Below are 13,520 nucleotides of genomic sequence, written 5' to 3' on the forward strand. Positions count from 1 at the left end.
CTTGCACACTGCAGCCTTAAACTCCTGGGCTCAAGCTATCAGGAATGGCTCAACCACCCAGGGCGCTAGGACTACAAGTGTATTCCACCATGCCTGGCTAATTTTTTTGTTTGTTTTTTTAGAGATGGGGGTTGGGTCTTGCTATATTACCTAGGCTGGTCTTGAACTCCTGGCCTCAGGCATTTCTCCCCCCTCAGCCTCCCCAAATGCTGGGATTACAGGCATGAGCCACTGCATCTGGCCCCAAACACTCTTAATAGTAGCACAGGGAACACTCCAAAAGTTCAATTCCAGAAGCCAGCCAAAGACTAATCACTCAAGCAGTCCTTTCTGAACATGTGTAAGACGTAAACAAATCAGGGTGTCTGGGTTAACTCGTTCTTTCATATCAGATATTGCCAAATTGTCCTTCAGAAAGGTTGTGCCAGTTTGCATTCCCATCAGCAATGTATGAAAGAGCTTGTTTCCCCACAGCCTCATCAACAAAATGTGCCAATGTGATAGGTGAGAAATGTCACAGTATTGCTGTAATTAGCATTTCAGCAAATTTTGAGTGAGTTTGAAGATATTTTCATTGAATGGCATACTTTTACAAATTATATTTTCTAATTGTTTTGGGTTTACAGAAACGCAATTGACTTTTATATATTCACATTATACGCAGCTACCTTGCTAAGCTCTCCTATTGTTTCTAATTCTCTGTAGATTCTTTGGGGTTTTATTTTCTTTTCAATCTTTATGTCTTTAATTTCTCTTTCTTATCTCATTGCACTGGCTAGGGCCACCAGTATAATGTCAAATAAGTAATTGTGGGCATCTTTGTCTTCCCTCTGATTTTAAAAGGGATACTTTTAATGTTTCCTTTTTAGGATTTTTTTTTGTGGAGGGGATAGTTTTTTCGTTATTAAATTTCTCATTTTTCTTAGGATTTTTCTTTAAAAATCACAAATTGTTGAATTTTATCAAATGCGTTTTCTGCATCTATAAACATGATCATATGGTTTTCTCCATTGATCTATTAAGTATTGATCTATTACTTATATAAATATAAGTATTTATATATTATCTAGGCCAGGCACAGTGGCTCAGGAGCCTGTAATCCCAGCACTTTGGGAGGCCAGGGTGGGCGGATCACCCAAGGTCAGGAGTTCAAGACCAGCCTGGCCAACATGGTGAAACCCCGTCTCTACTAAAAAATACAAAAATTAGCCAGGCGTGGTGGTGCATCCCTGTAATCCCAGCTACTCAGGAGGCTGAGGCAGGAGAATTGCTTAAACCCAGGAGGCGGAGGTTGCAGTGAGCTGAGATGGCATCACTGCACTCCAGGCTGGGTGACAAGAGTGAGACTCTGTCTCAAAAAAAAAAGTATATATATATACATATATATTTATATATACACATATATTTATATATACATATATATTTATATATACACATATATTTATATATACATATATATTTATATATATATTTATATTTTCTAATAGTAAAACCATCTTTGCATTTCTGGTTAAAACTGTTTTTAACTGGCCGTGCATGGTGGCAGATTGCCAAGGCAAGCAGATTGCTTGAGCTCAGGAGTTCCAGACCAACCTGGGCAACACAACAAGACCTCGTCTCTACAAAAAATATAAAAATTAGCCAGGTGTGGTGGGTACACCTGTAGTCTCAGCTACTCAAGGAGGCTGAGGTGGGAAGATTGCTTGAGCCTGGGAGGTCAAGGCTGCTGTAAGCCGAGACTGTGCCACTGCACCCTAGCCTAGGTGACCAAGTGAGACACTGTCTCAAAGATAAAATAAAACTGTCTTTACTGTGATATATTTTTCTCTCAGTGTACTATTAAATTTGATTTACTAACATTGTATTTAGAGTTTTTTGCATCCATTTTTATGAATGAAATGTATCTGTGATTTCCTTTTTGTACTGTAATTTTCTAGTTGTGCTATCAAAGTTAAAATCTTTGGGAGTATATATCTTTGCCTATTCCCTGAAAAAAAATTATATAAATTGGACTTCCTTTGTGGGAAGATTTTTTTACTTCTACTTTAATTTAGTCGTTATAGAACTTTTAAGACTTTCTATTTATTCTTAAATCTGTTTTGAGTAATTTTGTTTTAGAAATTTAATTCACCTGTTTTTAAATTCATTGGCATAAAGTTGATGTTAGTATCCAGTTAATATTTTCAGTCTTGCTATATCTGTATATTCCTTTTTGCATATATAAAAGACTTACTTGTATCTTCTTTTTTATTTTATTTTTTACATAATTTCACTAAAGATTTGTCTATCTTATTAATCTATTCAAGGAACTAATTTTGAACTTTGTTGATTCCCTTTCTTATACTTTTGTTTCTAGTTCCTTAATTTTTGTCTTAACTTTACTACGTTCTTCCTTTACCTTCTTTAGATTTATTCTTTTGTGTTTTTTCCCACTTCTTATGATGGTTGTTTAGTTGATTAATTTTCAGTCTTTCTGATTTTCTGTTATAAAGCACTTAAAGCTATAAACTTGCCACAAGTACCACTTTTTATACCACCCATACGTTTTGATATGTTATGGTTCTTACTGTCACTTATTTATAAATATTTTTAAACTCCCACCATGATTTCTTCTTTAACTTGTGATGTATTCACAAGTTTTTTTTTTTTTAACTTAAAAACATATGGAGCTATCTCTATCTCTATCATCTCTATCTCTATCTTCATTCTATCCTCGTGGGTTAGAAGACTCAATATTGTTGTTAAGATATAAATTCTTCTCCACTATAGATTCAATACAATCTCAATGATTGTATTTATTTAATACAATCAATATTTGAATTTGCTTACATTTTTCCCATTTTTACCACTCATTATTACATCTCCGGCTGTCCTCCAGAGATCATTTTCCTTCTTATCTTTTGTTTATTTATTTAAATATGGAACACTTTACAAATTTGTGTGTCATCCTTGTGCAGAGGTCATGCTAATCTTCTCTATATCGTTCCAATTTTAGTATATGTGCTACTGAAGCCAGCACCCTTCTTATCTTTTAAAAGTTCAATCAGGCCGGGCACGGTGGCTCACGCCTGTAATCCCAGCACTTTGGGAGGCTGAGGCGGGCGGATCATGAGGTCAGGAGATCAAGACCATCCTGGCCAACACGGTGAAACCCCATCTCTACTAAAAAAAAATACAAAAAATTAGCCGGGCGTGGTGGCGGGCGCCTGTAGTCCCAGCTGCTCGGGAGGCTGAGGCAGGAGAATGGCGTGAACCTGGGAGGCAGAGCTTGCAGTGAGCTGAGATCACACTACTGCACTCCAGCCTGGATGACAGAGCGAGACTCTGTCTCAAAAAAAAAAAAAAAGTTCAATCAAATCAGGTCTCTTACTGTGTGTTCTCTCAATTTCTTGTTATCTCTATAATTACCTTTCTTTTACCCTAGTTCTTGACAGACAATTTTGCTGGGTATACAATTCTATGTGGTCTACAATTTTCCATCCACATTTTGAAAATATTCTTCGCTCTCCTGATTTCCTTGTTGCTTAACTTTCATCTTCTTTTTTTCTTTTTTTGAGACAGGGTCTCGCTTTGTTATCCAGGCTGGAGTACGGTGGCGTGATCATGGCTCACTGCAGCCTCGACCTCCCTGGCTCAGGTGATCCTTCCACCTCAGCCTCCTGAGTAGCTGAGACTACAGGCACATGCCACCAAGCCTGGCTAAATTTTTTTGAATTTTCTTGTAAAGACAGGGTTTCACTATGTTGCCTAGGCTGGTCTTGAACCCCTGGGCTCAAGCGATCTACCTGCCTGCACCTGCTTCTAACAGGAGACTGCTGAGGCTCTTCATTAGTCAGTGGCCTGTCTTCTCTCCAGCTGATTTTCAAGATCTTTTCTTTGTCATTGGTGTCCTGCAGCTTCATTGCAATGTGTCTAGCCATGGTTTTCTTTTTTATTTGTTGTGCCTAAGTTACATTTCCTGGATCTAAGAATTTGTTTTAAAAGTTTTAGAAAACGCATTGTTTTTATTTCGTCTCCATTTCTCCTTGTGGGCTTCCAATTTGATACATGTTAAATCTTCTATCTACCAAATCTCTTTACCTCTCTCTCACATTTCAGCAATTTATTCCAGTTCACTGATTCTTTGTGTCAAATTTGTTTAACTTTCCTCTTAGTGTTTTTATCTCAACAACAACAACTTGCCGTTCAACAAGCTTTCATTTTTAGAAGTTCGTAATCTTCCTTCCAAAAGTGTCTGCTTTTTCCTGATTGTTGTTGTAAGTTCATTTTCGTAATTACAACCTTTAAATCCTTAAAAAGTTCATACAATAGCTGTTCTAAATTTTATATCTGACAGTTTCAACATCTGCAGTCTAAAAGTCAGTGGTTTCTGGATTCTGTTGACTTGTAGAGTGGCTTGCCTTCTCAAGCTATAATCTCTTTGCTTGATGTACCTCCGTGAGAGTCTTGCAGAATCAACTTGAAGAAATTTTCCTTTAGAGAAGGCTTGCTTCTGCCTCTGCTCTGAGCCAAGGGGTGCCCCGCACCAGGAACTGTTACCCCTTCTGAGAGTTTTGGCTCAAAACAGAGTTTTAAGCTTAGTTTCCCCTCCTTGCTGCTGTTGCAAGGTAATATGCTGACAGTCAGTACTGCTCACCTTCCTCCTTCCCCCCTCCTGCCTTTCCAGTTTGGCTCCATGCTGCACCACCTCATCATTGCACCAGCCTTGGTGCCCCATCTCTGTGGCCCAGGCTTCCAGCCTCCCACCTTGGGCCCGCCTCCTGGCTACTGCCGACGACGCAGATCTTTGTTTGTTTTTGAAGAAAAGGTCCCTAGAGACCTCTCCTACCTTTTGCAAGACGATTGGTGTCTCAGTGTGTGTGTGTAAACAAAAAATTTGAGTTGTGGGGAAGTTGTAGGAGAGTTCCTAAGAACTTAGTCCTTCATGACAACAGAAGCACAGCATTTTCTAAAACATTAAAAATCTCAATTACACTAAAACTCCAGGACGGTTGGGCCAGGGGAGAATAAATCATATTAACTAAGAAAGCAAGGGAGGGAACTACTGAGAATGTCAAGGTTGGAATCCATATTGCTTCAAGCCAGAGGCCAGTTCCTGGTCACTGGCTCCCATGCTGGTCTCTGATGTTTAGGAAGTGGTGTCAGCAGAGACTGAGCTGCACCCTTTCTTTGGACAGATGGCAGGAGAGGAGAACTTCAAGGAAGAGCTCAGATCCCAGGATGCTTCCAGGAACTTGAACCAGCATGAGGTAGCAGGACATCCACATTCCTGGTCTCTGGAGATGCTGTTACGCAGATTGAAGGCTGTCCACACCAAGCAGGATGACAAGTTTGCCAACCTCCTGGATGCAGTGGGGGAGTTTGGCACATTCCAGCAGAGGCTAGTAGCCCTCACCTTTATCCCCAGCATCATGTCGGCCTTCTTCATGTTTGCTGACCACTTCGTGTTCACAGCCCAGAAGCCCTATTGCAATACCAGCTGGATCCTGGCAGTGGGCCCCCACCTGTCCGAAGCTGAGCAGCTGAATCTGACCATACCCCAAGCACCCAATGGCAGTTTCCTGACATGCCTCATGTACCTTCCTGTGCCTTGGAATCTGGATTCTATCATCCAGTTTGGCCTCAATGACACAGACACATGCCAAGATGGGTGGATCTATCCTGACGCTAAGAAGCGATCGCTGATCAATGAGGTATGTCTTGTCATGGGTTGTCTGTAACTACCCTACAGGCTCAGAGTTGTGCCTCCCACCCTCACTGAATGGGTGGGGAAACCGAAGCTCAGAGAGGGGAAGCCATTGGCCTGAGGTCAACCTGCAGAGGCAGGGTCTGGGCAGAAAATTAGGTTCCTGTTGCCCAGCCCTGGCCCTGCCTATCTATAGAGTACATTTGGGGTAGAGATGGGTGCTGCATGGCAGGGTTTTCCATCTGTCCAAGAAATCGCTCCTGTAGTTGTGGTTCTGACCTCAGAACTCACAAAAAATAGGGCTTGGGGAAAGAAGCAGCTTTGATGAGGCATCTCTTACGGGGCTTCCCAACCTGAGCTGCAATCTAGGCCCTTTACAACACAGACCGCCCTAGCATGAATCTGCAGGTTGGGCCTAGCACCTGCCTTTGGGAAAGGGTCTGCACTGATTCCTGCCTTTGCTCAGCTACCCGCTACCCGACAAACACATCTTGGCCTATGCCTCTGGTCACTCTCTCCAGGCCCAGCTCTCAGGGTGGAGCAGGTGCCAGAGGGGTTGCAGAGGTAACAGAGCAGAGGCAACAGCTGAGGCACGCTGCACACTGTTACCTGCCCCTACCCCAGGTCCCCTTGGCCTATAGGTCCCACGCTGGGATGAGGCTCAGTCTCTGGACCCAAAGATGGGCACCCGTGGCCAATCTCTGTGTCTGACCCACAGTTTGACTTGGTATGTGGCATGGAGATGAAGAAGGACACTGCACAGATCATGTTCATGGCAGGGCTCCTGATAGGCTCTCTCATCTTCGGGCTCATAACTGACCAGTGAGTCCCCGGGAGTTTCTGCTGGTCCCCGAGCCATCCCAACTCCTCCTCATGGGCATTCAGGGTTGGAGTGTGTCAGGCTGAGGGAGGTGAGGGTAGGGGTTCTCCAGGGACCCATGGATGGCTCAGGGCCTGGCCCAGGTGTATCCGGCTGGGGCCAGCCAGGGAGATCCCAGCACTTGGTGCAGCCTCCCTTTGACACCTGTAGGATGGGCCGCTACCCTGCCATCCTGCTGTCACTGCTGGGGCTGATCATCTTCGGCTTTGGGACAGCCTTCGTGAACAGCTTTCACCTGTATTTGTTCTTTCGCTTTGGCATCTCGCAGTCAGTGGTGGGCTACGCCATCAGCAGCATTTCTTTGGGTGAGACTGGGCCTCAATGGGGCAGGGCAGGGTGGCACAGGGGCATGGCGGCATAGGCGGGTGACAAGGGGACATAGTGGCAGGGGGCGTGGCGGCATAGGCGGATGGCAAGGGGGCGTGGTGTAGCTGTAAGAGGGCATGGCGGGGGTGTGGCAGCGTGGGCATCTGCTGGGATCCCACAGGACACAGAGTCAGGGGCCTAATTGGACAGGCAGAAGTGGAAGGGATCTCCGTTCCTGGCTGCCTGCAGATGTCAGAGAATCAGTGCCCTGACTGCCCTTCCACCTTCATCCTCCTTCCTAACTCCCTCATACCCCACACCTTCCACCGCATACTCTTTGCATACCCCCAAGCCCCATGGGTTACATTTACTGAGCCCTTAAGAAAGGCCAGGCAAAAAAAAAAACAAAAAACAAAAAACAAAAAAAAAACAGAAGAAGAAGGAGGAGGAGGAAAGAAGAAGAAATAAGGAGGAGGAGGAGGTGGAAAGAAGAAGAAAGAAGGAGGAAGAGGAGGAGGTGGTGGTGGAGGAGGAGGAGGAGAAGGAGAAGAAGAAGAAGGAGAAGGAGAAGAAAAAGCCAGGCAGCTGCCGAGCCCTTTATATGCATTGTCTCATTTCCTCCTGATGCGGCTCTCTTCAGCAGGCACTATTCTATTACTCCTTCAGCTGAGGAGGACTCTTTAGCCTCAGAGAACTTAACCAACTTGCACAGGGTCACATGGCAACTAAGTGAAGAAGCTGGGACTTCAACCCAGGCCTATGAGACACTAAAGCACCCAGTGCAGCCTTATAGCTGCAGCTGCCTAGTTGCTCGGGGTTTCCTGGCAGGAGAACCTCTTCTCATTGGGAGCCTTAGGCCTAGGTGGCCAAAGCACGAATACACTCAGAGCAAAGACAAGGACAATGATTCCTTGCCTGACCATGTGTCAGGCCACGTGTCTGGTATTGTGTCTTTTCTATAAGAGGCACATGGTCAGACAGGGGATGTGCAGAGGGAGCAGCCAGGTGGAGCGGGATGGAAGCTGTGTATATGATTAGGAGATAAGGGTGTGCCCTGGCGGGAACAGAGGCACTCTACCGGGCTCTGAGGGGCTGTCTCTGGACCCAGTGCAGAGACGAGCAGAAGAAGCTTTGCCTGATCTCAGCTGTCCAGAGCAGGTGGGGACACCCAGCAAGGCTGGATGCAAAGGCAGCCCTGGGGACCCTGACGTAACCATGGTTTTGTCCTCTTGGCCTCTGCACAGCCACTGAGTGGTTAGTGGGTGAGCACCGGGCCCACGCCATTATCCTGGAACACTGCTTTTTCGCTATTGGGGCCATGTTGCTGACGGGGATCGCCTACAGTCTTCCCCACTGGCGGCTGCTGTTTCTGGTGGGTGGGATACTTGTGATCCCCCTCATCTCCTATATCTGGTGAGCAAGCGAGTACAGGGCATGTACAGGGCTGGGTCTGATGGGCTGGATGTCGACGAGTATGGAGGGTCCTTGAAGCTGTGGGAATGGGTGGGATTTCCCCTGGGAGAAAGTGCATGTGGATGGGATGAGATAGGAAGGCACCAAGGGCAGAGCCTCTGAACCTCAACATTAACCTCCTCCCCGACCCAGAGAAGACCCTCAAAGAGATGTTAGAGAGGTGGTCAGAAAACCAGGAGGAAGAGTGTTGAAGGCCAAGGGGTTAAGGCCAAGGGAAGGGTCAGTGTTGAAGGCAAGAGGGGTGATGCTGGGAAAGTGTCTGCCAGCCTTGGTGACCTTCTTGAGGTGGCTTCACTGCAGTGGCAGAGGGTTGAGGAGTGACTAGGAGCAGAAGAAATTCAGCCAGGAGATGACTTTTGTAGAAAGAGGGAGAAAGGGATGATTTATATGGGCAACTAAGACAGAGTCAGGGAAGAGTATCAGATGTTTTGAGTGTAGGGGAGTCACAGACAGGAACCTAAGAGATTAAAGCTGGGAGAGGACAACTGATGGGGCAAAACTTGGAGGAATAAGGGTTGAGAACAAAAGTGAGATGCCAAAAGAAAGAAGGTTAACCTTGGGCAGGTGAGAAAAGAGAGGGACAAAAGAGAAGGCAGAGAGGGAGGTGAGAAGAAGCTGAAAGAACCCATGTGTGAAGGGTTAGGCAGTTCTGCATGAAGCAATGATCATATTTAGTCTTGAAATTATTACATTTAATCTTGACCCCTCTAGAAGAAGTATGCTACTCCCATGTCATGGGAGGTGGGGAGGAGGGAGAACTGAGGCTTCAGAGGGTGGAAATAACTTGTCTAACATCACACAGCTAGAAAGTGGGGCACCTGGGATTTGAACTCAGGGGCTGTCTCCCAAGCCTCTGCATTTTAACTGTACCATATGTAGTAAGAATGATAAGAGATGGGGTTAACAGCATGGGGGCTGGGCGCAGTGGCTCATGCCTGTAATCCCAACACTTTGGGAGGCTGGGGTGGGAGGAGCGCTTGAGGCTAGGAGTTTGGGACCAGCCTGGGCAACATAGCAAGACCCTGCCTCTACACAAAATTTTAAAGTTAGCCAGGCATGGTGGCACACACTTGTAGTCCCAGCTACTTGGGAGGCTGAGGTGGGAGGATCACTTGAGCCCAGGAGATCATGGCTGCAGTGAGTTATGATTGTATTACTGCACTCCAGCCTGGGCAAAAGAGTGAGATCCTGTTTAAAAAAAATTTCAGTCCAGTTCAATTAAAAACTTTAATCTTACATAAGATCCACAGCTTTTTCCTGGCCCCTCACTCAGGATAGTGGCCAAGGGGGATGAGGTCTGTTCTGACCTATTGTTCTTCCTCCTGTCTCCTTGTTCTGATTTTCCAGGTTCTAGGCATGGGATAGGGACATCAGATAAAATAGACCAAAGACTGACATGGCAGGGGCTATTATAGTCTCTCAGGGTCCTCTGTAGGGTAGATATTCAAATACCATCACTCTTGGATCCATTCGTGGGTCTTCTGAGCATTGGAATTTCCTAATGCTCCCAGTGCTCTGTTTGTGACCTCCCTCAGCTCCTGTCCCTGGCAGTTCACCCCATAACCTCTTTCTGTAGGGGTCTCCTCATCCTAGCACATGGGGTGCCTTTAAGACAGCAGGGTCCACTTGGCCAAAAAACCCCACTGTTCCCCAGCCTCCACCGTGTTGTGGTGGGCTGCTCCAATCAACCTCCTGCCTTCATTATACCCAGATGAGAGATGGGCATCATTCTCCGGGTTTATGTAGGCCCTCAAACTCCAGGTGGCACATATTAACTCTCCTATAATCTCTCTCACTGTCTGGAATACCAGGACAAGCCCCCATGTTTCTGAATTAGCAAGTTCCAGCCAGAGTGGGATGGCAGATGTCCTTTTTCAAAGGCAGTCCCCGCGTCTATCTAAGGAGTTCTCTTGAACTCCCCTTTGCCTAGCTCGAGTAGATGAGAGTTGTATGGGGAGTGAGGAGGAGAGATTCAAGACCCTGTCACTTCCATGAACTGGATTCCCAGCCTCTATTGGTAGGCTGTTAGCAGTGAGCACCAATGTACTATGGGTGCTGAAGGTCCCTCTTTTGACCTAGTTGTGTCCCCTAGGCTTTGGCAGTCTGGGCCTGTGATGGAAGGGGCAGTACCAATGATCTCTAATGTATCTTTGGGGTTATTCTTTTAGTGTCTTCAAGGATAGTGCCTGGCTTCTGCTGATTTGTACTGGCCTCCTTATCAAACAGTAGCTTGGCCACATCCTTGGTGTTCTCTCCCAAACACACTTTGTTATTCATGGAAAATGAATAAACAGCATGGCCAACATGAGCATTTGACAAATCTTTAAGTTCTGCTTCCCTTTTAATTATAAATTCTAATTTGTTTCTCTCCTCACATTTTACTATAAGTAGTCAAGAGAAGCCATACCACACCCTCAACACTTTGCTTAGGGACTTCTTCTGCCAAATGTCCTATTTCATCACTTACAAGTTCCTTCTTTCACAAACACTAGGGCATGAATACAGTTCAGCCAAGCTCTTTGCCATTTTGTAGCAAGGATTGCCATTTCTCCAGTTTCTAATAGTTCCTCATTTGCATCCGAGACCTCATCAGAATGTCTTTATTGTCCATATGTATGTCAACATTCTGTTCATGACCTCTTCAGTGCATTTGTTACATTTCTCCCATTGTGTCCTCCCTCCCATTCTCTTTGTCCTTGAGAGTTGGTATCCTTTTTTTATTCCTGTTTTTTCAGTGGACATGAGGCCAATCCCCCATCTTTTTAAAGAAGTCTCAGTTTAATGGCTTTCTTTAGGAGAGTTCTACAGCCTTAGAGTGGAAAATGATGACTGATTGCTGAACCCTGGTGGGAGAGAGGAGGAGCAGGGCAGGTATAAGGAATGAAGTTGTCTCTAGTGTCTTGAGTGTATGTTTATGGCAACCAGCCAGAGTCCTGGTCAGGGAGGGAGTGCTGGTATAAGAAATCAGCAGGCACAGTTTTATTAAAAAGTTATACCACCTTAGGGGACTGAGGCTGTACCAGTCCCCAAGTACATAGCTCTGCCTCTGTGTCCTCGGGCAAGCCTTTTACTCCTTGAGCCTGGGAGTAAAATGGGGATAATCATACTAGGTCCAGGTTTGGATGAGGATTAAACAAGACTATATACACAAGGGCACCGAGCACCATTTTTCACACATACGTGCTTTTTATGCCAATCTGTGTGGATTCTGACAGCCTGAGAGGATGGGAAAAAACAGAGAGGGGTTATTCTGAAGTCAAAGGAAATAGAGATGTGGCGGGGGAGAGATGGGACAGAGTAGAGACCTTCACTCACCCCTCCATTCACCCAGGCAGAGTGCTGGGCACTGGGGTCAGACCCAGGGTCCTGCCCCCTCACACTCCTCAGGCTGTTGGAGAGACAGATAGGGAACAGGAGAAATCCCAACTAAGGGCATGGGGGCTCTACAGGAGGCTGTGGGCATGGAGGTCGGAGCCCTCAGCATGCCTGAGCAGATAGGGGTGGCCCCCTAGATAGAAAAGGAGAGAGCTCTCAGTGATTACTGAGGGCAAATCAAGGAGACTGGAGACAGAGGCAGCCGGTGGTCAGGGTGTTACCTAGCAGCAGTGGAGGCCATGTGAGGCTTAGACAGGGGAAGGGCTGACCGCCAGGGAGGAGCAGAGGGCAGCTCGAGGTCAGTGGTGGCCTTCAAGGCCCTGACATCTGAATCACCTCATGCTGGCACAGGATGGCCACAGCTGAGGCCACGAGAGGACCAGCAGGGGGTCTCTGGGCATCATAGAACGGTGAGATAAGAGAGGGGCTGGCCACGCAGGATTCTCCCGGAGTCCCCGCGGTGACTGATGATGAAAGGGAAGGTGAAGGAGGCCAAGCAGGTGCTGTGCTACGCCGCAAGTGTGAACAAGAAGACCATTCCTTCAAATCTGCTGGACGAGGTAAAGGGCTTCTGGCCAGGGGTGGGGCCGGAGCAGTGGGCTGTGGAAGGGCCCCTTCCCTCCTCATCCTTTCAGGTGGGACATTGGTCCAGAGGGTGCCCCCAGTCCACTGCTTAAGGACAATGGTGACAGCAAAATTGAACCCTGCCAGGGAAGGCCAGAAGCCAGCTGGCACTTTCAGGGACAGGCAGGCCTTGTGGGTGCTGTGGGGCTGGGGAGCAAGCTGGGGTCTTGGCCCTGCCTCTGACTGGGCCTGCTTGTTCTGTAGCTGCAGCTTCCCAGAAAGAAAGTGACTCTGGCCTCTGTCCTGGACTTCTGTAAGAATAGGCAGCTCTGCAAGGTGACCTTGGTGATGAGCTGTGTGTGGTGAGTATCCAGGGCTCGCTGGCAGGGACTGTGAACAGGTGCGCAGGCTGGAAACTCTAGGGAGAGGATGGGAATGGTCAGGCTGCAGGGGAGGCAGCCCAAGGACACAGATCACAGGTCTCTGTGCTTATTTCTCTCCTCTGTTCCTACCCTGACCCTTGCTGCTCTGCCTCTGTTTTTATTCCTGGGTCCGTGTGTGTGTGTGTGTGTGTGTGTGTGTGTGTGTGTGTGTGTGTGCGCGCGCGCGCGTGCGCGCACTTGCCTCCTGGCTTCATCCAGGTTTACCGTCAGTTACACCTATTTTATGTTGAGCCTGAGAATGAGAGAGCTGGGCGTGAGCGTCCACTTCAGACATGTGGTCCCCAGCATCATGGAGGTGCCTGCCCGGCTGTGCTGCATCTTTCTCCTCCAGCAGATTGGGAGGAAGTGGAGCCTGGCTGTGACTCTCCTCCAAGCCATCATCTGGTGTTTGCTTCTCCTTTTCCTCCCTGAAGGTACAGCTCATCCTTCCCCTGTGGCCTGCCCACAGCCTTCCTGCTTCCCAAAACCCCTCCCCAGTGCCGCTTGCCGTGGCCGGCCACCTAGACACCCTGGGAATCAGCCTTCTGCACCTATAGCCCACCCACCCCACAGAGGCCCCAGCACCTCCAATCCCTGGAGCACTGCCCTTCCTGGGTGGGGTCCCCCAGACAGGGCACCCACACTCTCTCAGAGGCCTGAAAGAGGAGGGTGTACTTTCCAGAGGACAGCAGGCAGCCTTCTTCCACCAGATTCCAATCCACCTTAGAAGTAGGTCTAATGGTTACATGTGAATAAATGATGGCAAAAATATTCCTTCAACTGCTGCCCAGGCCCACCTGTCATCTGTAGCCCC

General features: G+C 47.2%; 1 protein-coding gene and 1 non-coding gene across 2 annotated transcripts in view; one reads left to right on the forward strand and one right to left on the reverse strand.

The window, feature by feature from the left end:
- Positions 1-13,520, forward strand: part of SLC22A14 (solute carrier family 22 member 14) — a 36,787-nt gene that overhangs the window by 18,519 nt on the left and 4,748 nt on the right. Inside the window, 7 exon segments of the mRNA XM_019022947.4 lie at positions 5,178-5,693; positions 6,405-6,508; positions 6,717-6,871; positions 8,117-8,285; positions 12,160-12,280; positions 12,549-12,646; positions 12,926-13,140. Coding sequence (XP_018878492.3) covers positions 5,178-5,693; positions 6,405-6,508; positions 6,717-6,871; positions 8,117-8,285; positions 12,160-12,280; positions 12,549-12,646; positions 12,926-13,140 — 1,378 coding nt within the window.
- Positions 2,913-3,019, reverse strand: LOC115934086 (U6 spliceosomal RNA). The gene has a single exon (XR_004069935.1). It is a non-coding gene; the product is annotated as a U6 spliceosomal RNA (small nuclear RNA).

The sequence above is a fragment of the Gorilla gorilla genome, chromosome 2, assembly GCF_029281585.2.
Source record: "Gorilla gorilla gorilla isolate KB3781 chromosome 2, NHGRI_mGorGor1-v2.1_pri, whole genome shotgun sequence".
Taxonomy (NCBI): Eukaryota; Metazoa; Chordata; class Mammalia; order Primates; family Hominidae; genus Gorilla; species Gorilla gorilla.